Genomic DNA, 24,222 nt, shown 5'->3' on the forward strand with positions numbered 1-24,222 from the left:
CTTTTTAATGGAATAATTTGTTTATCGCAGTAGAAGTCGCATTTGCTTGAGGTCGGTGCTGTCCATTTAACGGTCAGTTGTTACAGGGTACAGGCTCGACTCCCTGAGCGCTCGCCAGGCATCCCCTTGTCGCATTGTTTTTTTTGTCTCATATGGTTGTAAATACGGAATTACACTCATATTGTGGCACTGGGTCGAGCTGCTTCTAACATTTTGCCAGTGGTTCACTCTTACCATTGCCACTTGGCCAAGCCTTGCCGCTCGACATGAGCTACTGCGTCAGCTTTCTCATATCTTGATTAGGCAAACAGTATTCGTTGGTTAATTTTGCGAAGATTTCATTCTGGAATCCGCCTTTCGGCTGGTACCTCAGGAATTGGGACGCAAGTTTGCCTCGCAGCGTAGTTCCCCGTGACCTTTTTTCCAAGGCGGATGCATGGTGCATGAAGATCTAAACGAAGCCAGTTACACTCTATAGTGATTTCTGCTTGCTTTTTAATTGCGCTTGTTCTAGCTGTTCCCTTGCTTGTGGTTCTACTGCCATTCGTTACTTGGGGCATAGGGACTCGGGACAGTTGACACGTTCACTGAACCGCAAGAAGCACAACCAAAAACAAGCAGGGCCCGGCTTCCCGTTTCCAACATTTCTGCTGCTGATTTTGGTTTTTCCAATTGGTGCGGCGTGCTGTGGGTATGGCTGCGTTGTTAGCCTTCCATTCCTCAGTGTGCTTCTCAGACGTCCTTGAAAAATTCTGGACCTCGTAGCTTATGCGTTTAAGGAGCCCAAGAGGAAGATGATGCACCCTGAAGAACCAGTAGCACCTCAAGCTCTGGAACAGAAGTCAAGTTCTGCATCGAATGCTGAAACTACAACGAAATCAGGCAAGCTGTAGAACCGCAGGAGGCGTTCTGATGAGACTTCTGTTAGCTTTGTGTGCGTGGAGTCAGCTGTGACGTTTTTACTGTTCGTGTCCAGGTTCAGGTGGGAATTCAGTTCATTGGGATGTAGGCTTGGTTCGCACGAATTCCAGAGTTCTGTGGGTTTCTGTTGCAGATGTTGACAGCAACATCAGCAAGCCCTCTCATCAGACTGAACAGTCTGAGGTGCCTACTGTTGGGTCCCAGTCGTCCCAGCCACAGAGCAATGAGAAGGGAAACAGAAGCCCCAAGACGGAGGAATCCACAGGCAGTGCTTCACCCGAAGGCAAGAGTGGCCTTGCGTCGGGTGTGTCCAGCCGAAGTTTAAAAAAGACTTTAAAGGGCCACGCAGTCCGGCCCGCCAGAGTGCACCCATCAAGGGCAAAGCCCAGCCGTGGCCCAGCCTCCAGAACGCAGAGTCGTGGAAACGGTACTCTAGTTGGGGGGGCAAGGTTTCCGCATGACCACCGCAGGCGCAATCACAAAGAGCAGAGGGACAATGATCATGAACACCAAAGAGAAAACCGCAAGAAAGAGCCCCCCACAGAAAGCCAGCCGCAAGAGGCCCCAGAGGCTTTACCTTCGTCTCCCTCTTTAGAGGCCCGCAGGTCCACATATTTCAGCATTTGTCTGAATGCCTCTCCTGACGAGCTCACTGTCGTGTCGTATACTTTAAGGATGGAGAGCGGCAGCGGCCTTTTTGATGATAACTGGCGAAGGCGAGAGGCTGCACTTACCCGCTATTTGCTTTCCCTGGAAGACATACACCACCCGGATGTACTTTTGATTCAGGGAGTGTTTTCCAGCTCGACCCAGCGGCTGCTGAAAAGGCTTGCCCGGGAAGAGCCGTTGTTCCCTTTTCAGACACGGGTGGTAGGTGGTGACCCAGGATGCTGCAAGAATGAGGGTGGGGAGGGCCGCTGTTCATGGTGTAGCCGCTGCTGGTGGTGCCAGGCCTTTCCCTCACGCAAACAAGCAAAAAAAAAGGGCGCAGCCGCTGCTTTTGTGATGAACAATGGCTGGGATTCTGTATGCGGAAGCTTTTCGCGTTTTAGGGGGAATGGTGGCATTGTCATTTTGTCAAAATGGCCAATGCTGCGTCGCCATGCCTACATCTTTTCAGCCTCAGCTTATCCACAGTCACTGTCCAATGCTGGGGCGGCTTTGGTCCAAGTGGAAAAATGTGGCAAAGTGTACAACGTGCTGGCTATGCAGCTGCAGCCTGGGGCAAATCACAATCCCCTCCGCGTGGCCCAAGTTAAGGAGGTGATGGAATGGGCAAGAACAGGGATGGAGGACATCGAGAAGGTGGAGTTCGCCTCAAGTGATGTTGACAGGGCGCTCTCCTCTCCAGGAGAAAGTAGTACAAGGACCGAAAGCTCTGTCGCCTCGGACGACTCCGCGACAAAACCCAATAAGACGCCTCAAGCTGGGCTTCCAGAACTTGAGTCAAAGTCTCCTGGGGCTGATGAAGAACGCAAGCATTTCCACCATACGCGTGCAGATCTGCCGAAGGGCATTCTGAAAGCTACAGATCCGCTCATCATTGGAGGAAACCTGAACTTCCGCTTCACAGAGGACCGGAAATCACTTGCAGAAGCGTTAGGAATTGATGGTTTGAACGCGAACTTAGCGCTTGAAGATGCATTCATCGCGCAGCCGAATTTTGATACGGTCAACAACGACACGTGCTACCAGAGTAAGACGCCAGCGAATACAAGTATACAAGAGCGTGTCATGCACACCTATGTGTCTGAGTATGTTTGTGCATGTAACAGCCCATTTTGCCATGGTAGGCTTTGTGGACGTGTTCATTAGCTTCTTAGCTCGTAAGGCGTGAGAGTCATGATGCGCATCTGCTGGCCTTCGAAGCTATGTGTGCTTGCTGCAGGCGAAGGATGCCCGAAGCAGCCGAAGCAGGAGTTGCTGGATTACCTCTTGATATACTCTGAGCATGCAGGCAGAGTAGCTCGTGGGCAGAGGACTCTTGTGGACCCTTCCCCAGAAAAGATACTTTACCGACCTCTTGTGTTCGGCTGTCTGCCAGGCAGCGCGCTGGAAGTTAGTCATGTCAGTGATTTCTTTCCCGTCTGTGCCACCTTCGCACACAATTCTGAGTAGCGGACTCGACACAGTTGCGCCCAAAGATATGGCGAAGAATTTGGCGGGTTCAGCACGTAGCTCAGTGCAGGATTTGCGTACAAACGTATCTGTGCCATTGAAGCGCGCCTTGCGTGGTGGGGTCAGACCTGCAGCTTGTAGGGCCAGCATCAGGGAACTACTCTTTGATTGTAGCAGGTCGCGTAGGCCCTCACGAAGGCCGAAGTGCGTCGGTCTTATCTGTGCTGTGTTCGACGAAATTTCTCTTCACAGTGTAAAAGGTGGCAATATTTGCAACCTTGTATTCATGGCGAATTGTCCGTGCAAGAGCATCATGCGCAGTAGAAGTGGGCGGTTGAATTTTAAAAAACGCAAACTGTCTGATGGTATGGTGGTATTGAGGCGATCCGCATTGGACAGGACAAGCGCTTGCGGCTCCACTGCAAGTCTCGGTGAACAGTTGTGCTTGCGTGTCAAGTGATTAGTAGCACTGCGATGCTTTCTCTTGAGAATCTCTCGGTGCCGGTGAATTCTCGCACCTTGACTGAATCGTTGCATTTTCGGCAATATTTCTTTGGTGAAGTCAGGAGTACGATGTGCATTAAGGAGCACATAAGTGTTGAACGTAGTCGTGCTTTGTTCACTTGATTTCCTTTACACATTAAGAGAAAGACGATTTGTTATAACACTTTTTTAAGAAGCAATTCATGAATCAACTGCTCTCAAACACACTTAGGGCTTTTCAGCCTATGCGCAAACCATGTTCAGTTTTAGGAGGCTATAGGACGCCATGCCTGCGTGTCCTTGAAACTAGGGTGCGGACATTGTTCGCCACAAATTCGAAAGTGACGGACGCAAGTTGCTGAAAGTAAACACCAAGTGTGACGGCACTAGTAACGGGGCAAGCAATACGCCAGTTGGACTGCTGTGGCACGTGCTGAGATGCTCTGTTGACGGTCGCTCAGTACTGGATGTATCAATTAGAACTAAACAACAGGACACTCCAGATGACTGCACGTGGAATGACTTGGAACTTCACGATGCAGCAGAAATTGCCCTCAAGGTGCAAATATCATGGTCGATCACTGCCACTGAGCAGCTGCTCTAACTTGCTGTGGCACGAACCTCGCGCCTTCCTTTGGTACAGGGGACCTCTCAGCGAGCAGCGGAAGTTGGGTAGGTGCTTTCGAAGGCATCGTGGACCACGGTGTCTCGCTTGCTCGGTTCTCCTGCACTGAGGCTACCGCCGCCCCTGTGGAAACATGTTCATTTGAGGAGGATAACGATTGTCCATACGGTACATTTCCTGCCTCCCAGTCAGCAGATCCACGCGTGCACGGGAGGTCATGTGCAGGGTATGACGATGGAGCGTCTCCCAACAGCTGCTGTGGCTCGTAGACTGCACCAGAAGAACATTGCTCGCTGCTGCATGAGCTGCCCATGAACATATTTGCTTGGGGACTTGCTGGCCGCAGGTGGATGTCCTTAAGGATGTCTTCGTCGCGTGCGCTCCACATCTGCAGCACTTCCACAGCAGACGGCCTCGCTCGTGGGTCCGGATTGAGGCACCTTAAAATGATGGCTCTTGCGATGCCTCGAATCTCTTCGGCAATCTCCGGAACAAGAGCTCCAGCGATAGCCTTTGACTTGAGTTTTTGGTAGATAATGCTGGGGCTGTCACGGCTTGAAATGTGCACGTGCATCGGATTTAGAAAGCCCAGCATTTCGTGGAAAACGCATCCCATTGACCAGATATCCCACTTTTCGTCAAAGGGGGGCAGCTGTGCTCCCGAGTCGGCCATCATGGACTCCACCGGGCTACAGCGCAGCAGCTCTGCTGGAGCGTAGAACCACGTGGCACCGGATATTCGGGAAACACGCCCATCAGGAGAAGCCTCTGCGTCCCCAAAGTCGCAGAGCTGTATTCTCCAGTCATCGGCTATCAAGACATTTTCAGGTTTGATGTCTCGGTGCACCACGACAGGCTTTTTTCCGGGAATAGGAGTGTGCAAGTACGCCACAACTGCAGCAAGTTGGCGGCACATATACAGCCCATTTTGCGGAGAAATGAAACGCTGCACTTGAGGGTCGCGAGAATACTTACGCGAGTGCAGATCGCTGCCCTTGGCTAGCTTTGTGACTAACCACACGTCAAAAGGCCCGTGAACTATACCACCAACAAGACTGACCACATTTGGGTGCTGACACACTGAGAGAATTCGCCATTCATTTAGCGTGCGCTCCATCACCCCAGCTGGATCAGTACGCAACATGCTTTCCACCGGCACCTTAATGGCCACTTTGGTGCCCAAGTGCGAACCCACAAAGACCTTCCCAAAGCTCCCCTGCTCAATTAATGAGTACTGCAGTTCTCCCCCTGGCAGCAACACTGAATCAAACGTGACACTACTGCTGTGCAATGACGTTGGTCCTTTCTGGAGCTCGACTAGTGTTTCCATCAGGGCCCAAAAACGATCTGTGCTGTACACAGTCACCACGTCTGCACGAGGGTCTTCAGCTTGTGCTTGGGAGTCCTCTGTGGCCTTTTGGTCCCCGGATTCAGGCAACGTTGTCATAGGCAAGATGCCACGTGATCTAGACGCAAACGAAATCGGGGGGTGACGCATGGACGAGTAAGCCTCCACGGCCTTAACGTGTGAATACCCAGCTTCCCCATGATAAAGCGGGCTTCTTGAAGGCATTGACTCCATACAAAAACGGTTTTGGTAGCGCCCCATGACTGGAGGCACCGTAGCAGCTCCGCAGTACACAGATGCATCGGGACTTCTGAGGGGCTCCCCACAAGTCGCGCCCTCCGGCTGTCGACTTCTCCATCTGAAAGAGGCTGAAACTCCCTTGGCGGGCAGAAGCGGGAAGACTGACTCGCCGGCTTCGCGAGGCGGCGATTCAGGAGGCTCCCTGTGAAGCCAATTCCTGCACGCCCGCAGCCCTCGCGTTTCCCACTGTGGCTGCGCCCTTGGCACTGCTTGAAAAGGCCTGAGACGGGCTTTTTGCGAGCACTCTGAGGCTTTCAGCGCCGCTCTTGCAGGCGACTCTGAACGCCTCATAGTTCTATTTGGCCGCCGAATGGTGGAAAGAGGGGTGTTACAGACAACTGCAAGGCCGTCAGCACCAGCTGGCAAGTGTCTACTGGGGATGAAAGATGCTGCTGCGGGGAAACGCAGTTTCTTGGGAGTTCTGCGGCGAGGGGAGCTGCGGGAGAGCAAGGGGGTCTTGCAAAGGGCAGTCACAGCAGCCAGTTCATACTTTGAAGGCGACTGAACTCGGGAGGATTCTTTGAAAGAGCAACGGGGGCTCATGAGGAAGCATCCGTCGCAACCACTGGTTTTGCCGCCAACACCTCGAGAGCGCTCAGCTCTGTCGGGACAAAAAATCTGTAAACGGCCGTATGCTGGGTTTGCCGGCTGCCCTGCTAGCGGCAGCTGGGGACTACGCTTCAAGCATGAGGGCCTCCCTCCATACGCGCCTACAGAGGGAGTCATGGGGCTCAGCGCCGGACTCCACACCCCGTACGCTGCTGGCGCCATCGGGCCCAGGCAAGGGGAGGCGGGAGCACCCCATTCCACGTCTAAAGCTGACAGGTCCCGAGGCTCGTCATGTACGAACGAGCCGGCCATTCCTTGGAGTGCATATACTAGGTGTAACGACTATCTGTACACGGCGCAGCAGGTCGACCAGGCTGCCCATTATGATGCCAGCTAGTCAGCTCCATGCAGTCGCCTCTCACGCTTCCTGTAAACCCGCTAACAAGACAGCAAGAAGGACCAAAGGCAGCTTGTGCCAAAGTCCTAAGGCAGCAGATGGCCAGAGAGTGGGCGTTCCTCCTGACTGTGGGGCAGAGGTGCTCGACAAGAGTCCTTGCGATCGTCGGCGCCCCAGACACAGGCCGCACGACAACACCTTACCTGCCGGGTAAGGCTCTGCCGTATCTTGTGGCCTTCCAATTAGCTCCAGGAGTTGAAGAACATATAGAAGGCCATAAATATTTGGCCATGATCCCCCAATTACTCCTGCGCTCGTTGTTTTCTCAGTGGCGGGAATGAGGCACAGAAACTAGCCACGCTTCACAAACGGATACTGCCTCTGCGCAAAACTCATAGGCGCATGCAAGCTTTAATATGCAACATAAGCAGAGAATATTCTCCAAACTTCAGTAAGAACACAACGTGTTCGGCGCGCCCGTTGTGCGCCTGAGCAGGCACGGGCAGACCGCTGTGCCAATCGCCACTGCATCTGCACAGGGCTCTTCACCGCTTCGACTTCCTTGTGGTCATCCCTGTTTGTAGAGACAAAAAAGATATTTATATCCGCAGATATTTATGGGGTCTACAAGTAACGGGCTCGCTTGCATACTCGACGGAGAAGGTTTCAAAATTCACTTTTCGTGGACCGCCAGCGAGGAGTCGGGCATGATGCGAGTGCCTGCTATGCAGAACTTTTGATCTGTTCTGTTTACAAGCAGTTATCTTCATTCATATTTTCACAGATAGAATGTCTACGACCGGTGAAACTTCCCAGTGCAGCTTGTGCTAAGAAGACGGGAACATTACTGACGAGGCGCGCGTCGTTACTGTCGACTGTCGAGACGGCTGCCGCCCCCGCCACAGCTGCATACGTCTCAGTAATGCACTTAATTGCTCCAAACTGCCAATACAATTCAAAGTAAAGCAATTTGCAGTGACTAATATCACCAAACTGTTGGTCTGGAAACGCAGCCTGTAAGTTGGTGTGCAGACGAACCACAGTGGTGTTGTCGCTCACCTCTCCTCTTGATTTCATTGAACGAAAGACCACAACTTTACTAATCCTGAAACAATCCTTGCAACCAGAGGAGCCTTTCATTGCAGCCAACGTGTAGACGGAGGGCACCAGCTCTCGTTTTAATCGCTCACCCCAGTAACTTACGGAGAACTGCGTAAGCATCAAGGCATGGGACACGCGGACGTCTAGCTGCCAACTACATCTTACTTTAGGAAGTAGTGTTTCAGCTAGTGCTGGCGTAAACTTCTGCTCTTAACGCCAGGACACCTGCACCGCCTGCAGCAAAAGGCTTCGTTTCAGCAACCCGAATGCCTCCTGCTCATACAAAGCTTTCTACACAGGGGAAACCCAGATATACTTGAAACAAGGGAAACACAGATATAATTAGTGTCTTGAGCCCTCATATGGGCTCTATTGGCGCGTAACACGACGAGAATTCGTATCATTCTTCCAATGATGCATCTAATCTACTTCCAGTCTGGCACGGGAAGAACACACGTTTTCTGTGTATTTTTTCAAGCTCATTTATTGAAAAGGCATTTCAAAAAAGAGCTAACTCAAAGTGACCTCTTTGTGCTTATGAAGCACAGTGAGCGAAACACTGGTGCAGTGAAACTCGGTGCAAGATCCCCGGTGTTGACTTGAAGCTGAGAAATATTCGACAAGTTAAGTTGAGTGACTAAACTTGAAGGTTAAGTAGCTTACTGATAAGCTCATGGCACTGAAGGTAAGTCCACGACTTGAGGCTTCAAAGGAGGAGTTCTTCCAACTCCTTCTTTGATGAAGCTTCGAAGTAAGACGCGCATTTCGTTCCATCTATGACCAGTTAAAGGCCTGAATGAAGCTTGGAAAGCAATACAGGCACATTCAGGGAAGTAAAGTAAGACGAGAAGCTCCATTGGTCACATTAAGGTGGGGGGATCTTTCGGCTGCTTTCTTTCCACATAGCCTTTCCATGCCACTAGGTTCGGCCTCAGGCTCTTACTTATAGAAGACATGCAAGCTTTAGAGTTAGCTCCACTTTCATTTGCATCTGCCTCCGACATTCTCAGGAACAGCTTACAAGAGGTTATTCCGCCGTTCGTTGGTTGCCCACACTCGAGCCTCCTGCTTCTTGTCCTACAGTCCGTGCCAGTATTAAACGAATTCTTCATCTCTGAACTTCTCTGAATACTATCTCAGTCGCTGGAATACCAGCACTATGCTCTGCAGCTCAATGATTTCAGCATTTGGAGCTAGAGACAAGGTGGAACTTAAGAATCTGCCCAGAACCTGCAACAGTAACCAGACTGCACTGCTCCAGTACACATTTCACTTGTTAGGCAGCTTTCTTCGCTGAATCTTGTGTGCAATATGCCGTGGACAGTGGAGGCTCTAGCACGATTCCCCGAAGCCCAGTTGTTTGGGCTATACCTGTTCATTTGCAGTATGGGATCTTGAAAAGTAAACAGTAATTTTGGACATTTCAATGCTAGACAGGGTCAACTAGCCCTCAGAAGAGCGGTGACGACTCCACCTGATCCTGTTCAGAGCATATGATTTCGTAAATACGGCTTCCTAGGAAGTTTCAATCCTTTTTCTCTCTAGTGGCATCTATGTCGGACAGATATTAGGATTTCTTACACATTTGTTACACTTTTTTTTCCAAGAAGCATCACATAGCCGTGCTGTGTTGCAGCGATGGTGTTCAAGGCGGCGGTCAACGCGTGGGGCTTCTTGGCTGTGGCGACAACATTGCCGTAGGTGTCTACAGCATCCTGTTGAAGAAGTTTGTTTTCTTAACCTCCAGAGCTGGAAATACCTCATATTGATCAAATCTCAACCCTCAAGAGAGCTTACAGTTCGGAGCTTTACGTTCCACATAGGAGCCAGGGCATGTTGCGTTTCCGCCGCCAAAGGCGCTAATTTGAACACTACATTCCCCCGGCCACTCTGACTCGATTGCTTGTTAAGTGCCAGCACGTGGAAGGTCCGGGCCGGAAGTGATCTCGAGCTCTTTCCAGCTATTGTTGGGCTTTGCGTGACCAGCGTCGATTCAGCTGTGGCTTGCAGGGAGTTCAGCTACGCGGCGCGGCCACCTAACGTCTTCAATTACAGTTCTTTGGCTTATTGCTCCCATCAGCAAGGCCCGTCTGGCCGCTGATGGCCGCTGCTGCAGCGCGGCCGCTGCTGCTGCGGCTAAACAGAATTCCTTTGAGGCAGACACACCGAAATGCCTCGACCCAAAATGGCCGCGGGGCAGCAGCACGCGGCGATTTGCGCAGATCGCAGGGGCCATACACTGTATGGACATCATTGGATGAGTTTGGGGGCTTCCAGGGTACGGAAAAGCTGTCTGCTTCCCGCTGTCGGTGGTTACCGGCTACCAGGTGGTGGCTACGTGTGCAGTGGGCTTATATGCTCTATGGTTGCTTCTTTCTGAGAGCTGAGGCATAAAATATACAAAAATTTGCGCTGTTTATGCTCTGTTTCCGCAGATATCCCGGAATCCCGCCCCATGCTGCAGCTGCAGCGGCGCGGCAAGCCTGCCGGCAGCAGCAGCAGCAGCGGCAGCAGCGGCAGCAAGCGTTCGCTTCCCCCTTGGATTTTCGCGCACGACATAAAGAACTTCACGGAGCTGCAGAGCCTTCAGCAGCCGGCCGCGGCAGATGCGGCTCAGCAGCAGCACGAGCAGCAGCAGCAGCAGCAGCGCGGTAGTCTGCTGCCCCTGGCGGTGAACATAGTAGACAGCGACACAGGCGAGTACCTCGGCTGCGGCCTCTTTCACTCGCGGCCTCTTATTGCAGCTCGAGTGCTTGAAGACTTGAGCCCTTCCACAATTCTCAATTCAGATTTCCTGCAGCAAAAGCTGCGGGAAGCAGCAGCCCGCCGCCGGGGGCTGCCGCCTGCAGTGTTTCTGTCCTGTGCAGAATCTGCTGGGCCCCCCCCAGGGGCTTTTCTTGAAGACCCGGGGGACCGGGGCCCCCCACAGCAGCCAGTGCATGCGGCGCATGCACTGCATGCACCGCATGCACTGCATGCAGAGCCTCCCGGGACTGTTCCCCGGGGCTTTTACCGACTGTTAAATGCGGAAAGTGACGGACTTCCTGGATTCATCGTGGACCTGTTTGGAGCTGCAGTGTCTGTACAGCAGCTCACAAGAGGCAAGTAGCTCCTGCTCCCCACAACAGCGCCTAAAGGCAGCCCCAAGTTCCACATAAGAAACACCAGAGGGGCCCTTCTGGGGCTTCTGGGGGCCCCCCTAGGGGCTGCTGGGGCCTGCTGAGTTTAACAGGGAACCCAAGGGGGCCCCTCAGGAGGCCCCTCAGGGGCTGGTGAGGCTTGCTGAGTTTCACACAGGGACCCCCAGGCGGCCCTTGAGGGGGTCCCTGAGGGGGCCCCTCAGGGGGCCCTTGAGGGGGCCCCTCAGGGGCTGGTGGGGCTTGCTGAGTTTCTGTGGCTGCGGGTGGTGCGTGCTGCAGGGAGCGAGCTGCTGACTGCGCCTTTTGTTGAATGTCTGCAGAAGCTGCTGCAGCCCGCAGCTGTGGTGCTGCGGAACGACAGCTTTCTGCGGCAGCTGGAGCGGGACCCTTCCATGAAGCAGTATGCTGCAGTTGTTGCTGGTGGGTAGAACAGTGCTGCTGCAGCGGGGTTAGGGTTTAGGATTTAGGGTATAGGGTTTAGGGTTTTGTAGGCTTTGAGGTCTGCGCTCAGGTGAAGTGTCAGGTTGGCAGTGGATAGAAGAAGGCGGCAGCGTCTTCCCCGTTGATTTGTTGAACAGTCCGGACACAGGTTGGTTAGATCTGTTAGATTCTTTGCTTATTACCTATCAGTGCTTTTTTTACTTCTTTTCGAATTTAAATGAAATGAAACTGACAAAGTGTTTCTTTGACAGCACTTCCATAGGCCTGGCTTACCGGTGGCTGTTAGTGGCTAGCTACTGGTAGTTCTTGATTTGCTTCTGCTTCTGGCTAGCAGCATCTGGCTAGCTGGTTCGTTTGTTGTGGCGAGATGCTCTTGGCTAGTGTTTGTCGCTAGCTGCTCGCGGCGAGCTCCCTGTGGCTCGCTAGCCGTGGCTCGCTGGCGTGGCAAGTTGGCTGGCATGGCTAGCTGGCATGGCTAGCTAGCTGGCGTGGCTAGCCAGCACGACTAGCTACCTTGCATGGCAAGCTGGCGTGGCTAGCTAGCTGGCGCATCACGGTGGCGAGACCAGCTAGCTGGCGTGGCTAGCTAGCTGGCGCGACTAGCTAGCCGGCGTGACTAGCTAGCTGGCGTGGCTAGCTGGCGTGACTAGCTAGCTGGAATGGTTATCTGGCGACTAGCTAGCTGGCGTGGCTAGCTGCGCTGCGCACTGTTGGCTGCAGGCTGGTATTACGACCGGCGGGAGGTTCGGGAGGCCGTAGCTCAGCTCGCGCGTGGCTCGCGGGTTTTGGACCTCCACTGCCACTCCGCAGGTGCTGCTCCCGCAGCGCCAGCTCGAGGCTAGTTAGTACTTAGTGCTTTGCAGGCCAGCTAGCTGCAGCAGCTAGCTGCAGCAGCTAGCTGGAGCAGCTAGCTGGAGCAGCTAGCTACGTGCGTCGAGTACTTGGGGGGCCTGCTCAAGCTGTGCCGAGCTCCAGCCCTTCCTGCGGCCAAAGCCGCAGCGGCTGCAAAATACGTAAAATGGTGCTGCTGCTGCTGTGATGCTGCTGTGCTGCTGCTTGTGCTGTGCTGGCTCGTGCTGCTGCAGCATTCAGCATTGGGGCGCTGCGGCGAGGAGGTGCTCAGAGATGTGTTGGTGTGGACGTTTCGTGTCTGTCTTTGGAGCTCGCAGCAGCAGCAGCAAAGAAGAACAATCTACAGCAGCAGTTGCTTCTGCAGCAGGCTGACGCCCTCCAGTGGCTGCGGCACAGAGCTCGGCCCTCCCGGCCTTCTTGTCTAGACAAAGACGCAGCAGCAACTGCGGAAGCAGCTGCTAGTGTGGCAGCAGCAGCTGAAGTTCCCGCAGGTAAGTATCGCTTGCACTGTTTTTCAGTTTTTCGTTTTAGTTCATTTGTTTCTGCACCACACTCCTTTCTTTCGAAGGGAGTGGGGAGTGGACCATTGGTCATCACCGCTGGTGCGCCTGCAGCGCCGTTTGCTGCTGCCTGTGGCTGCTAGTCTGGGTGTCGATGCTTGGCTGCTGCTGCTGCACCTCAGAAGCCCAGTTTGATATTGTAATTATGGACCCCCCTGCGCCCCACAGACAGGGCTTGGTGCAAGCTTTCACTGCCGAGCTGCTGCAGCTGGCTGCTGCTGCTACCAGAGTTCTTAGCAGCGGAGGGCGACTGGTGGTCGTTGAGAGCAGCAGATTTATAGAGCTGGAGCAGCTGCTGCACATCTTAAATGAAGCAGTTTCAGCTGCAGGCAGAACTGGTGAGTCCACAGCTAGCTAGGCAGCTAGCTATCCAGCTAGCCAGCTCTACAGCTACCACGCACCCTTGCAGGAACTGGAAACTGTGCTAGTTACGACAGCTCCTCTCTTTCAATTCGCAGCAGCAGCAGCGCACGCTACCTTTTCGGCTAGGCAGACCTGAATTGGACCATTGGTCCACTGGCTGCCCTCAGCAACAGCAACAGCCTCTCTGCTGCACTGCGCTGCAGCCGCCCTTGAAATGCACGGGGGCCCCACGCTGGACTGCCCGCAAGACCTGCGCACTCAGGGCGTTCCCGGGATGAAATGGGTCATCTTGCAGCTTTCTTAGGTGAACTTTGTGTACAAGAATTGCCAATTTGTGCACTAACACATGAATACATGCTCCTAAAGATTGTGCAGTAGACTCTGTGGCTCATGCGCAAGGAAAGCTGCAACGAGAGGCCGGCTTGCCCGCGGGTGGCGGATTGGCTGACCCGCACTTTGCATGTTTCTGTTGCAACTTCGAACAAACTCTTTGAAAGATAAAATGCCTTTTTGAATATTCTTCCTTTGTGAACTTCGGGATGGCGACATCAAATGCATGCACAGCGCACAGGTAATACACAAGTCGCCGGCGCTTTCGTCTTCACCCAGAAATGAGCAGAATGTGTTTCTAGCATATGCAGCTTTCACGAATCTCGTCGCAGGAGGCACTTGTGATGCACGCATGCAAATCTGTTGCCAGAGCACATGTATTCCATGAGTTTTCCCCCAATGAAGAACAGAACAAAGGATTTTTCTTCTCCATTTAAGTAGCTTCACTTCGTATTCCGCAACGCAAACAGTCGATGCAAAAGCATGCTGTGCAGCCTGGCTCCTCCCGCTTCTTAAGATACGCAGCTCTGCAAAAAATACACACTTTATGTCCAATATAATATAAATATACTACAAGGAACATAAATACATTGCACAGGATGGCCTGCGAGGTGCTACTCCAACGAGGCCGGCCTAACTGGGCTCTCTGCCGCATGCAGCTTCCCGATTTCTTTCCATTTCGAAAACTCATGATGCGTCTAAGCAACAGAATTCCAAAAGCAAAGAAGTCCTGCAAAGAGCCGGCTGACGGGACCAGACGAGCCCACAAATTTCATCTTCTAGTGGCTGATCTCCACTTTACTCGACTAACCTTTATTATCTCAGCGGCGCTGCTGATTAGCTGAAGGGGTGCACAGCCTAAAAGTGCAGAAGACCACCAAAGATGACGGGACACACTGCTCGCTGTTGGCTGGCTGGCGAGCTTTTCAATTCAAGATGATTCAAGACGCCAAGCGAGGCGAGAACAACAGCAGCAGCAGCTGATTCTTTCCACAATACTTCCGGCGAAGCACCGAAAGCAACGAAGGAATGCAAAAGAGCTGCAGCTGGCTCTGGAATTCAGAACCAACAAGTTCAACTGGCAGCGTTAGGCGTGTGCGGTGTCTTGCTGGAACAGCTGAGTTCCCCGGCTAAAAGGTCTTCGGGAAAACTTTTGCGAGTTTCTTTTTCAAGTTATTTGTCGTGGAAATTGCAGGAGCACGGGAAACCCGCAGAAGACCGAGAAGGAAACGAACTAGCCAGCGGTCTGCTGCAGCCGCCGCAGGCTGGCTGCGCTGGAAGATCTGGCCCCAGAGTTAGGGCCCTCTTGAGCTTTCCTTGCGAATTCTTTCGGAAAAAACAAGATGGAAAGCTGAAGTGTGGAAAGGAGCGCGGCGACGCGGCGTGGAGGTGTCGCGATGGAGGAGGGAAGCAGCGGCGTTTCCGTGCAGGTTTCGAGAGGATCTGAGCTTCCTTCGGCGGCATTGTTTTGCATTCAGTGATTTTATTTTGTTTTTGGTATTTTGCTTCTCCGAAAGGCGGAAAAACGCGTCTTGAACTCGCCGATCAGCAGAGGGAGCGGGGCTGCCTCCAGCCTTACGCGGCACTCACCGTCCGCTGCAGCGCCGCCGCCGCCGCATCGCCAGTTTCCTCAATTTGTTCGAACTCATTTTTGCAATTTTTCCCTTTGCGCAGCGCCTTTCAAGAAGGCGGGGCGCCGCACCTCAGCAGTGTGGCTGTGAGTCACTCAAGCTGCGCCGAGGCAGACAACCTGCTGCAGTGTTCCCTGTGCACAGCGGACAGCCAAGCGCAGCGCGAGACGCCGCAGCAGCTTCTTAAGGGTCTTTTTAGGCAGCAGTGGAGCCTTGTGGGGAACTCGAAGCAGCAAAAAGGCCGCTGCGCGCAGCAGGGGGACGGGAGCAGCGCAGCAGCTTCCCAACTGCAGCAGATGGAACCCCTGCGAGCCGGCGCTCTGTAGGCTGCTGCTGCTTCTTTTCCCAGTTGCTGCATCCAAGGGGCTTCTTGGGAGGCTTTGGCCGGCGCAGCGGCGCCGCTTTCTCGCCTTCGCCTGCCTGCTGCTGCGGCGCTGCTGCAGCGCTGTTGCAGTGCTGCTGCTGCAGCGCTGCTGCAGTGCTGCTGCTGCAGCTCCGCTACTGCGGCCCGTACACAGTTCCTCCAGCGTTTGCTGCAGCAGCAGATCCTGGCCAACACTTCCTCTTCACACTCGGAAACAGCCGCGGCCTCTCACTCGCGCTATGGGAGTTTCTGTCCCACGGTTTTCAGCCGTTGCTCCCGCTGCTGCTGCCGCCGCTGCTGCTGCTGCTGCTGCTGCTGAGGCCCGCGGCTGTCTGCGCCGCTGCGCCGGCCCAGGGCTATGCCACTCCGCGGCGGCCGTGCTGCAGGGCGGCTGTCGCCTTTTTGGAGTTTCCTGTTGCGGCTTGGAGCCGCTCAGTAGGTCTTTTTTGTTTTTATTTCTTTTATTTATTCAATTTCTTCAATTTCTTCAAGTGCTGCTTCCCTGCTGCAGCGTTGCCTCTGGCGACGCAGCCGTTGGCGCGGGCGCTGCTGCTGCTGCCGCCGCCCCCCGCCGCGCCCGCCGCCGCTGCTGCTGCTGCTGCTGCTGCGCTGCTGCGGCGGGCAGGCCCCGCAAGTCAATGAGAAAGGGTGGGGTTGTTGTGATTGAGGCGGGACACAATGACGCCTCCAGGACTGTGCAAGAGGGACCGGAAGCTGCTGCTGGAGGCTGTGGAGGTTTTGCAAAATAAAATTTACTTTGCGCGTTTTGTTGCAAGTCCTCATGACACTCTCGGACTTCATTTCTTTTCCACTGATGACTTGTTCATTTACGAGCCCTTTTTCCTCGACTTCGGGCCCCTCAACCTCTCCTGCATCTACAGGTACTGCTCCCTCCTGAAGGCCAAAGTGAGCCCGAAACCCTAAACCCTAGACCCTAAACCCTAAACCCTAAACCCCAAGCCCTAGACCCTAGGCCCTAAACTCCAGCAGTCCGCTGCCGTTGCTGCTGCTGCAGCTGCGGCTGCAGTTGTGGCTGGGGCTGCGTTGTTGTTGTCCACGGCGTCTGCGCGCTGCTGCTGCTACTGCTGCTGCCGCTGCTGCTGCTGCTGCTGCTGCAGCTGGCGAACCCGCTGCTGCAGGGGAAGGCGCTGGTGCACTACAGTTCGTACTCGCCGCAGCACGTGACGAACGCGGTGCTGCTGCTGTGCAGCTTTCTCGTTGCAGCAGCAGGAAAGTCTCCAGATGAAGCTCTCGAGCCTTTTTTAAAAACTAATATTTATTTGGCTTCTTACAGAGACGCCACTTATTCCCAGTGCAGCTTCCGCCTCACAGTGCTCGACTGCCTCCAGGGCCTCGCCTACGCCATGCAGGTGGGCGTTGACGGCCCTTTCAGTGCAAGTTTAGTGTTTAAAATAATTCAAACAATTAAAATAATTAAAAATTGCTCAAAAATACTCAAAAATGTACAAAAATTGTTCAAATATGTTCAAAAATTGTTCAAAAATGCCCAAAATTTATTCAAAAATGTTCAAAAGTTGTTCAAAAATGTTCAAAAGTTATTCGGCTGCGTGCGTGGCGTCTACCAGGGTCTACGGTTTAGGGTTTAGGGTTTGCTGCTGCTGCTGCTGCTGCTGCTGCTGCAGCTGGGGTGGTTCAGCCTGTCTTCCTTCAACCAGGCGCAGTATGAACACTACGAGAGGCTGGAAAATGGAGATATGAGTTGGGTAATTCCTGGGAAGTTTTTGGCGTTTAGCTGCCCGTCAATAGGTGCTGCTGCGATGTGCCCGCGGCGCAGCAGCGACTGCAGCAGCAGCAGCAGCAGCAGCAGCAGCGGCAGCAGCAGCAGCAACGGCGCCTGCAACCCCTCCTACTATGTCCGCGTCTTCAAGAAACTTAACATCAAACTTGTCATTCGACTCAACAAAAAAATGTATGACTCCGAAGTCTTCAAAGAGGCGGGCATAGACCACCAAGACCTTTTCTTCGTCGACGGCACCTGTCCCCCCAGGTCCCCAAACCCTAAACCCTAAACCCTAAACCCTAAACCCTAGTTAGCCCCAGACCCCTAGCAGCGCGCCTGCAGCAGCTGCTCGCCCGCGACCAGCTGGAGAGGGAGTGGGGGAGCCAACGCGGGAGGCTTTGCGCGTTAGGGTTTAGGGTTTAGGGTTTAGGGTTTAGGGTTTAGGGTTTAGGGTTTGCTGCAGAGATATTATGGACAAGTTTTTGAAGCTTTGCGAAGCATGCGACGGCGCGGTGGCTGTACACTGCAAAGCCGGACTTGGCCGGACGGGTTCTCTGATTGGCTGTTACGCAATCAAGAACCACAAGTAATTTAAACCCTAAACCCTAAACCCCAAACCCCAAACCCTAAGCTGTAAACGCTGATCCGTGGGCCGGATCATCCGCAGCGCGGCGTGCATGCAGCAGCGGTGGGGCTGAGGTGTACATACACCCGAAGCTTGTTGCTGCTTTTTTCGTTTTCAGATTTCCGGCACTTCCTTGGATTGGGTGGAACAGAATTTGCCGCCCAGGAAGCGTCTTGGGCCCCCAGCAATACTTTTTGTGTGCCATTGAAGTGAGGAGGAAGGGTTTAGGGTTTAGGGTTTAGGGCTTAGGGTTTAGGGTTTGGGCGTCCCTGCGAGCAGCGACGCTTCTGCGGCACGCAGCAGCGCTGCCGCGACGCTGCTGCTGCACTGCTGCACTGCTGCTGCTGCGCTGCTGCAGTGGCTGCTGCTGCAGCGTCTCAGTTTGCTTCTTTGCTGCTGCTGCTGCAGAATGAACTCATGAAAAGAGAAGCAGCTCCAGGCTGTCCGGCTGTGCGGCAGCCCCCACGAGAAAGAGTTTCAGAAGATGCGGAGCTCGAGACGTTGGCCCTCAGCATGAAGGTCCCTAAACCCTAAACCCTAAACCCTCAGACCTAGAGCTCAAGGCCTAGGCGGTAGAGTGATGCGGGGTTGCGCTCGGGGCACGAGGAGTTATTTGCTGGTGTTTAGGGTTTGGGTTTAGGGTTTAGAGTTTAGGGTGTAGGGATTAGGGTTTAGTGTTTAGGGTTTAGGGTTTGGGCCCGCGCAGGACATGCAACTTGAAGACAGGCGAATTGCGCAGCATGGAGACGAGGGACAGGGCGAGCGGCTTATGGAGGCAAAGAGGTGCGCCAAACCCTAAACCCTAAACCCTAAACCCCAACCCGTCGAATCTGAGAGCTACAGGCCGAGGAAAGGGACCACTGCTGCGTTCACCGTGCGTGGACGAAGCCCGTGTCTTTTCCTAGGGTTTAGGGTTTAGGGTTGAGGGTTTAGGGTTGAGGGTTTAGGGTTTAGGGTTTAGGGCCGTGTCTTGCACAGAAGGTCGAAGCCAGCGCTGGGCTGCAGCGCGAACGGCGAAGCATCGCAGGAGCCCCAAGACGAGAGGGCTGCTTTCCGCAGTGATTCTGCTGCTGCTGCTGCTGCTGCTGCTGCTGCTGCTGGGGATTTGTCCACCTCCTCCCGCTTCGACGCAATAGTGCGCAGCAAAATTGTGGGGCCGCTGGTGCCCTCGTTCGCAGCAGGCGCAGCAAGTGGCCGGAAGGGCGGCAGCAGCTGCCACGGGCCTGCAGCAGCAGCAGCAGCAGCAGCAGCAGCAGGAGGCCCCTCCTCCGGCATGTGCGTCGCTTCCTCCTGTAGGCCCGCTGGAAGCAGATCCCGAAATGATGTCTAGTTGAGGGCTTTACTTTTTAAGCTGGTTTTCGAGCCGAGCAGCAGCGCACCCTCACTCTTCGTGCTGCTGCTGCTGCTGCATGCATGCAGCAGTGCATGCATTTGCTGCGACGCAGCGACGCAGAAGAAAGGGAAAGGAAGCCGCTGGAGGCCCGATGAGTGTGGGGCTTTACAGACAGTGGGCGCTGGGGTGTATGTACACCTCAGCACAATTCACTTTTTGCTAAACTCTGTCAGGGGTCTTCACTAGAAGCAAAAGGGCCCCTGCTGCAGTCCAACTGTGTTCCCTACGAAATCCCACGCATGCATGCATGCACGCATGCATGCGTGCATGCATGCATGCGTGCGTGCATGCATGCATGCATGCGCGCATGCATGCATGCAGCAGCAGCCCACAAGCTGCGCTGCACAGGGCTAAAAACGCATTGTTTCTTTTTATCTTTAATGCGCTGGTCCACAGGGGCCCTCTGCGCATGCACACTCTTTGAGACTACGCAAAAAGTCGCAGCAAATCTCCCCAAACACAAAAGTTCCGTGGGGGCCCCTAGGGGGCTCCTAGAACCTCAGGGGGCCCCCAGGGGGGCCCCAAGGGGCCAACGGGGCCCCCAGGGGGCCCCTCTGGACCTCAGGGGGACCTGTGGGGACCCCCGTCGCCCCCCTGGGGCCCCCCTTGGGGCGGGGGACCCCAGGGGAGCCCCTGGGGAGCTCAAGGGGCCCCCAGGGGGGCCCTAGGGATCTCTGGGGGGCTCCTGGGGGCCCCTGGGGAAGCCCTGGTGGGGGCCCTAAGGGGGCCTCTGAGGAGCACCGGGGGGCCCCTCGGGAGGACCCATTGGAGGCCCCCAAAGGCGCCCTCGAGGACCTTGGTGGGCCCCTGGGGATGTACCAGTGGGGGCCCCATGACCCATTATGGGGCCCCTTGGGGGGGCCCCTTGGGGCCCCCGGGGGGCCCCCGGGGATACCCCGTGGGTCCACCGGGGGGCCCCCAGGGGCTCCCCGGAGGACCCCCGGGGGGCCCCTTTGGGTAATTCCGTAGAAGCTGCTGCCAGGAAGTAGCACGGACAACAGGTTTTTTACAGGATAGGGCCCCCGGGAGTGCGCAGCAAGTAGGTGGGGGAAGGTGTGTTTGCTGCAGCAGCAGCAGCAGCAGCAAACACCCCGACAGGTGCCTGCTGCTGCAGCAGCAGCAGCAGGAAACGCACCGACGGGCGCCTGCTGCAGCAGCAGGAGCAAACGCACCGGCGGGTGCCTGCTGCAGCAGCACCAAACGGACCGACGGGTGCCTGCTGCAGCAGCAGCAGCAGAAGCACCGATGGGTGCCTGCTGCTGCAGCAGCAGCAACCGCACCGGCAGCTGGCTGCTACAGCAGCAGCAGGCAGCTGCCGATGCACCGCAACTTACACTTACACTAAACATACTCATCGAAACCCTAAAAAGGGTTTTTGAGAGGGTTTGGTGTGGCCACTTGGCGGTTTCTAGGGTTTAGGATCTAGGGTTTGGAGCCAGGGTTTAGGAGCTAGGGTTTAGGAGCTAGGGTTTGGAGCTAGGGTTTGGAGCAAGGTTTTGAGGCAGCAGCAGTTGCAGTTCCGCAGCTAGTGCGGGCTGGCCAGAGGGCTCAGCGCCTAGGGTTTAGGGTTTAGGGTTTAGGGTTTAGGGTTTGGTCAAGGCCGCAGAATTCGTTTGCGCAGCTTTCGAATGCGCAGCTCCGCAGAAGTCTCGAGGTGACTTTCTGCAATTAGCGAAAGGCAGCAAAGATATCTTTCCACAGTCCCCACTCCCCTGCAGCAGCAGCAAAGTCCAACAATTCAATGGCTCTGCAGCAGCAGCAGCAGCAACGGCAGTAGCAGCAGTAGCCGCAGCACCAGCAGTATAGCAGCGGCAGCTGCAGCAGCACCAGCAGTAGCAGCTGCATCAGCAGCAGCAGCAGTGGCTCCAGCAGCACCAGCACCACCACCGCCAGCAGCAGCAGCAGCAGCAGTAGCAGCAGCAGCAGCAGCAGCAGCAGCTCACAGCGCGAGCACATCCGAAGTGGTTTGCACATCATCATCTTCTCTGCAGTTGAGAGGCACTGCAGCCATTTCCAAGTCCATTGCGCGTCCCAGCTCTTCCAGGCCTGTGTGCGTCTTGCTTAGAAGCTGGAAGCAGCAGCAGCAGCAGCAGCTGCTGCTGCTGCTGCTGCAGCAGCAACAGCAGCGCTCGCACCAGCGGATGCTGCCGGGGAAGCAACTGTTGTAGCGGCAGAAACGGCAGCAGCAGAAGCACTAGCAGCAGCAGTAGCAGCGGCAGCTGTTGCTGTAGCAGCAGTAACAGCAGCAGCAGCAGCAGCAGTAAGTGTTGCTGCAGCAGCAGCAGCAGCAGCAGCGTGTAGCGCACCTAGTTCGGCGTCTCGGTAAAGCTGGTAAGTCCGCAGCTGACCCGTAGATGTGTCCCGCAGCTGCACTTCACGGCGGCTGCTGCTGCAGGCGAATTCGTAAGCCAAGTAGGTGCAGGAGCAGCAGCAGCAGCAGCAGCAGCAGCAGCAGCAAATGAAGTCTTCTCACGTCACGTTCTGTCTGTGTCCGGTCGTCGAAGCAATACGAATGCCAGCAGAGCCACGACCTGCGAGCAGGCGGTTGCATGCGCTTGAATGCATGCACAAATCTGCTGCTGCTGCTCCTGCAGCAGCAGAACAGCAGCAGCAGCAGCAGCCTTACAGATTGGGACTAAGAGGCGCCGCTGTGCGCGCTCTTGTGGACTGCTGCAGGGCTCGTGAGTCCTGGGAAAGTTTATTTTAAAAAAATGAAGAAAATATTTTTGAAATTAAATACTCCAACTTCAAAATGCATGCGTACCGCGCAGATGTCACACTGACCATGGAGCGAAGAGCCCACTGCTGCTGCTGCTGCTGCTGCTGCTGCTGCTGCTGATCAAGGGCGTCACAAAGCTCGGATGCGGCACTGGGAAGGGCGGCGATGAGTTCAAGGAAAGTCCAGCAGCAGCAGCAGGAGCAGCAGCAGCAGCAGCTTACCTCGAGCATTGGCTAGCTTCGGGGTCGCTGTACATGTTGTGTAAATGGCTTTGAGAGTCTTCTAGGGCCGCAGGAGTCTGGCTGTCAGGCTCTTCAGGGGCCCCTTCTTCTGCTGCTGCTGCCTCTTCTGCTTCTGCCTCTGCTGCTTCTGCTGCTTCCTCACATTCTGAGGGGGAGCTGCAGCGGCAGCTGCTGCACCTGCGCTTGGGGGGCCCCTGGGGGGCCCCCAGCGCTTCGCCGTGGCTCTGCCACATTTGCAGCTTCGTCAGCTTCTGGCGAATCCGCGAAAGCAGCTCCAGGACTTCGGACTCTTGCTGCTTCCAGTCCACTGCAGAAACCCAACTCCGAGCATTTTCTAAAGCTTTAAAGTACGGAGAAGGCAAAAAGAAGCTTTCTGTCATTCTGGCTGCTTCTCAAGAAGCTGCTGCTCACGCGGTGTGGCAGCGCCAGCAGCAGCAGCCGAAACGAATTGAAGTTGGGAAACGAAGTCTTTTTCTGAAGCGATCAGCCAGGAAAAACGGAAATATTTACTATTTTCAGCAGATTTGTGAGAGGAAAAACATATTTCCTGCAAGTTAAGTCCAGGAAAGCTCTTCTGGGAAACAGTGAAACCTGAAACGCCGAACTCCGCGGCTTTCTTGTGTACGTAAGCTGCGGCGCTGCAGCAGTTCCCGAGGCAAAATCGACGAATTTTGGAGAAAAATAAAAGGAAATTAAACCGAAATAAATAATAAATCATTAAAAATACTAGACAGGTTTGATCAGTGCATTTCTTGGCTTTGTTGCCCTTCTCAGTGTTGAATTCAGCATTTCGCCGCCGCACCTGGACAGACCAGCTCACCAGTGGAATGCAGCGCAACTGCGCAGCAATTGGCCATCGAAATTCCCTCAAATTTCTTTAATTTTCTGCACTTTTAAAATCTTAAATCAAAAGAAAAGCACAGAAGACAAAAATATCCCATTTTGTTCTTCTTCGGCGACTGTTGATGGCAGCAGGAGGGGCCCCTGCAAGCGCTCGAGGCGGGAGGGGCCCCCCTTGCTGCAGATTCCTCTTCGCCAGTGGCTTCCCCGCGGGTAAGTCTCGACAATTTCCATTGGAATTATTAATTTAAATATTAAATTACATTTTCGATTATTTGGAAGCAAGAGATGAGTCCTTAAATGATATTCTGAACTCCCTGAGGCGCTGATCTGGCTGTCTTAGGGATGTGCCACCCGCTGCTGCGCAGCTCTTGGCCCCAAATTGCATTTCCACTTTGTTCAAATTCACCTTTTCAGGGGCCCGCTGCTGCTGCTGCTGCTGCTGTTGCTGCTGCTGCATGCAGCGCTCTGCAGCAGCACCCCCAGTCATTTTACCCGCAGCAGCACTGCAGCCCGCAGCAGCAGCCTGGGTACCTGCTGCGGCCCTTCTGTAGCGCCACAGGGGGCCGCTGGAATCAGCACTGCCACCAACAGCAGCAGCAGCAGCAGCAGCAGCAGCAGCATGGGCGGAAGGTGTGCGTAGAGTCTGTTCTCCGGGCCTTCAACCTCGAGGGTCTCGAGGCCCACAAAGCCTCTTGGGCACAGCTGGGCCTGCTGGGGGCCCTCAGGCTCTCTGGGGGGCCCCCCAGAGGGCCTGGGGGACCCCAGGGCCCCCAGGAGGCCCAGTGGGGGGCCCCCAGCCAGCAGTTCTATGGGGGCCCCCGCCGAGAGCGTCTAATATTCCTGGTGGAGCAGCAAGAAGCAGCAAGACTGTGGTGAGTTCTGAGTTGAAGAGCGCATGCAGATTTATATTTCTTTGCATTTATACTTTTCTTTTTGCTGCTGTCTTGCTGCTGCACGAGGTGTACGTACACCCCAACAGGTGCGCAGGTGTACGTACACCCCAAGTTAGTGCCTTTCCGCGCTGCGGGCTTTCAGGGCAGCAGCTCTTGCTGCGCTGCATGCAGCGGGGCTGCGCTTGCTGCTGGGAGTTGATTTGGAGTGGAGTCCTGCTGCTGCTGCTGCGCAGCAGCAGCAGC

The 24,222-nt window shown here is 54.7% G+C and overlaps 7 protein-coding genes across 7 annotated transcripts in view; 4 read left to right on the forward strand and 3 right to left on the reverse strand.

The window, feature by feature from the left end:
- Positions 1–794: 794 nt before the first annotated feature.
- Positions 795–3,039, forward strand: ETH_00017155 (endonuclease/exonuclease/phosphatase domain-containing protein, putative; the record flags this gene model as incomplete). Its single annotated transcript, XM_013374833.1, has 3 exons — positions 795–882; positions 1,055–2,617; positions 2,810–3,039. 3 exons carry the CDS (start codon positions 795–797, stop codon positions 3,037–3,039), a joined length of 1,881 nt encoding a protein of 626 aa, XP_013230287.1.
- Positions 3,040–4,100: 1,061 nt separating this feature from the next.
- ETH_00017160 (protein kinase, putative) lies at positions 4,101–6,656 on the reverse strand (the record flags this gene model as incomplete). Its single annotated transcript, XM_013374834.1, has 1 exon — positions 4,101–6,656. The coding sequence occupies one exon, from the start codon at positions 6,654–6,656 to the stop codon at positions 4,101–4,103; it is 2,556 nt and encodes an 851-aa protein (XP_013230288.1).
- A 3,286-nt stretch (positions 6,657–9,942) lies between these two features.
- Positions 9,943–13,502, forward strand: ETH_00017165 (uncharacterized protein; the record flags this gene model as incomplete). Its single annotated transcript, XM_013374835.1, has 8 exons — positions 9,943–10,120; positions 10,278–10,947; positions 11,140–11,402; positions 11,494–11,559; positions 12,144–12,233; positions 12,509–12,766; positions 12,958–13,173; positions 13,402–13,502. The coding sequence occupies 8 exons, from the start codon at positions 9,943–9,945 to the stop codon at positions 13,500–13,502; spliced, it is 1,842 nt and encodes a 613-aa protein (XP_013230289.1).
- Positions 13,503–16,201: 2,699 nt separating this feature from the next.
- On the forward strand, positions 16,202–19,219 carry ETH_00017170 (dual specificity protein phosphatase CDC14A, putative; the record flags this gene model as incomplete). The annotated part of the gene is made up of 8 exons (XM_013374836.1): positions 16,202–16,429; positions 16,642–16,893; positions 17,167–17,531; positions 17,728–17,850; positions 18,008–18,098; positions 18,298–18,408; positions 18,596–18,672; positions 18,868–19,219. The coding sequence occupies 8 exons, from the start codon at positions 16,202–16,204 to the stop codon at positions 19,217–19,219; spliced, it is 1,599 nt and encodes a 532-aa protein (XP_013230290.1).
- Positions 19,220–19,773: 554 nt separating this feature from the next.
- On the reverse strand, positions 19,774–20,637 carry ETH_00017175 (uncharacterized protein; the record flags this gene model as incomplete). The annotated part of the gene is made up of 1 exon (XM_013374837.1): positions 19,774–20,637. One exon carries the CDS (start codon positions 20,635–20,637, stop codon positions 19,774–19,776), a length of 864 nt encoding a protein of 287 aa, XP_013230291.1.
- A 239-nt stretch (positions 20,638–20,876) lies between these two features.
- On the reverse strand, positions 20,877–22,623 carry ETH_00017180 (uncharacterized protein; the record flags this gene model as incomplete). The annotated part of the gene is made up of 4 exons (XM_013374838.1): positions 20,877–20,994; positions 21,226–21,350; positions 21,756–21,813; positions 22,223–22,623. 4 exons carry the CDS (start codon positions 22,621–22,623, stop codon positions 20,877–20,879), a joined length of 702 nt encoding a protein of 233 aa, XP_013230292.1.
- An 805-nt stretch (positions 22,624–23,428) lies between these two features.
- Positions 23,429–24,222, forward strand: part of ETH_00017185 (uncharacterized protein) — a gene marked incomplete at both ends in the record, with an annotated part of 1,287 nt that continues 493 nt past the window's right edge. The window contains 2 exons of the mRNA XM_013374839.1: positions 23,429–23,958; positions 24,122–24,221. Of these exons, the coding sequence (XP_013230293.1) occupies positions 23,429–23,958; positions 24,122–24,221 (630 nt within the window). The remainder of the gene's footprint in view (positions 23,959–24,121; position 24,222) is intronic.

The sequence above is a fragment of the Eimeria tenella genome, genomic scaffold, assembly GCF_000499545.2.
Source record: "Eimeria tenella Houghton genomic scaffold, Eth_scaff23, whole genome shotgun sequence".
Lineage (NCBI taxonomy): Eukaryota > Apicomplexa > Conoidasida > Eucoccidiorida > Eimeriidae > Eimeria > Eimeria tenella.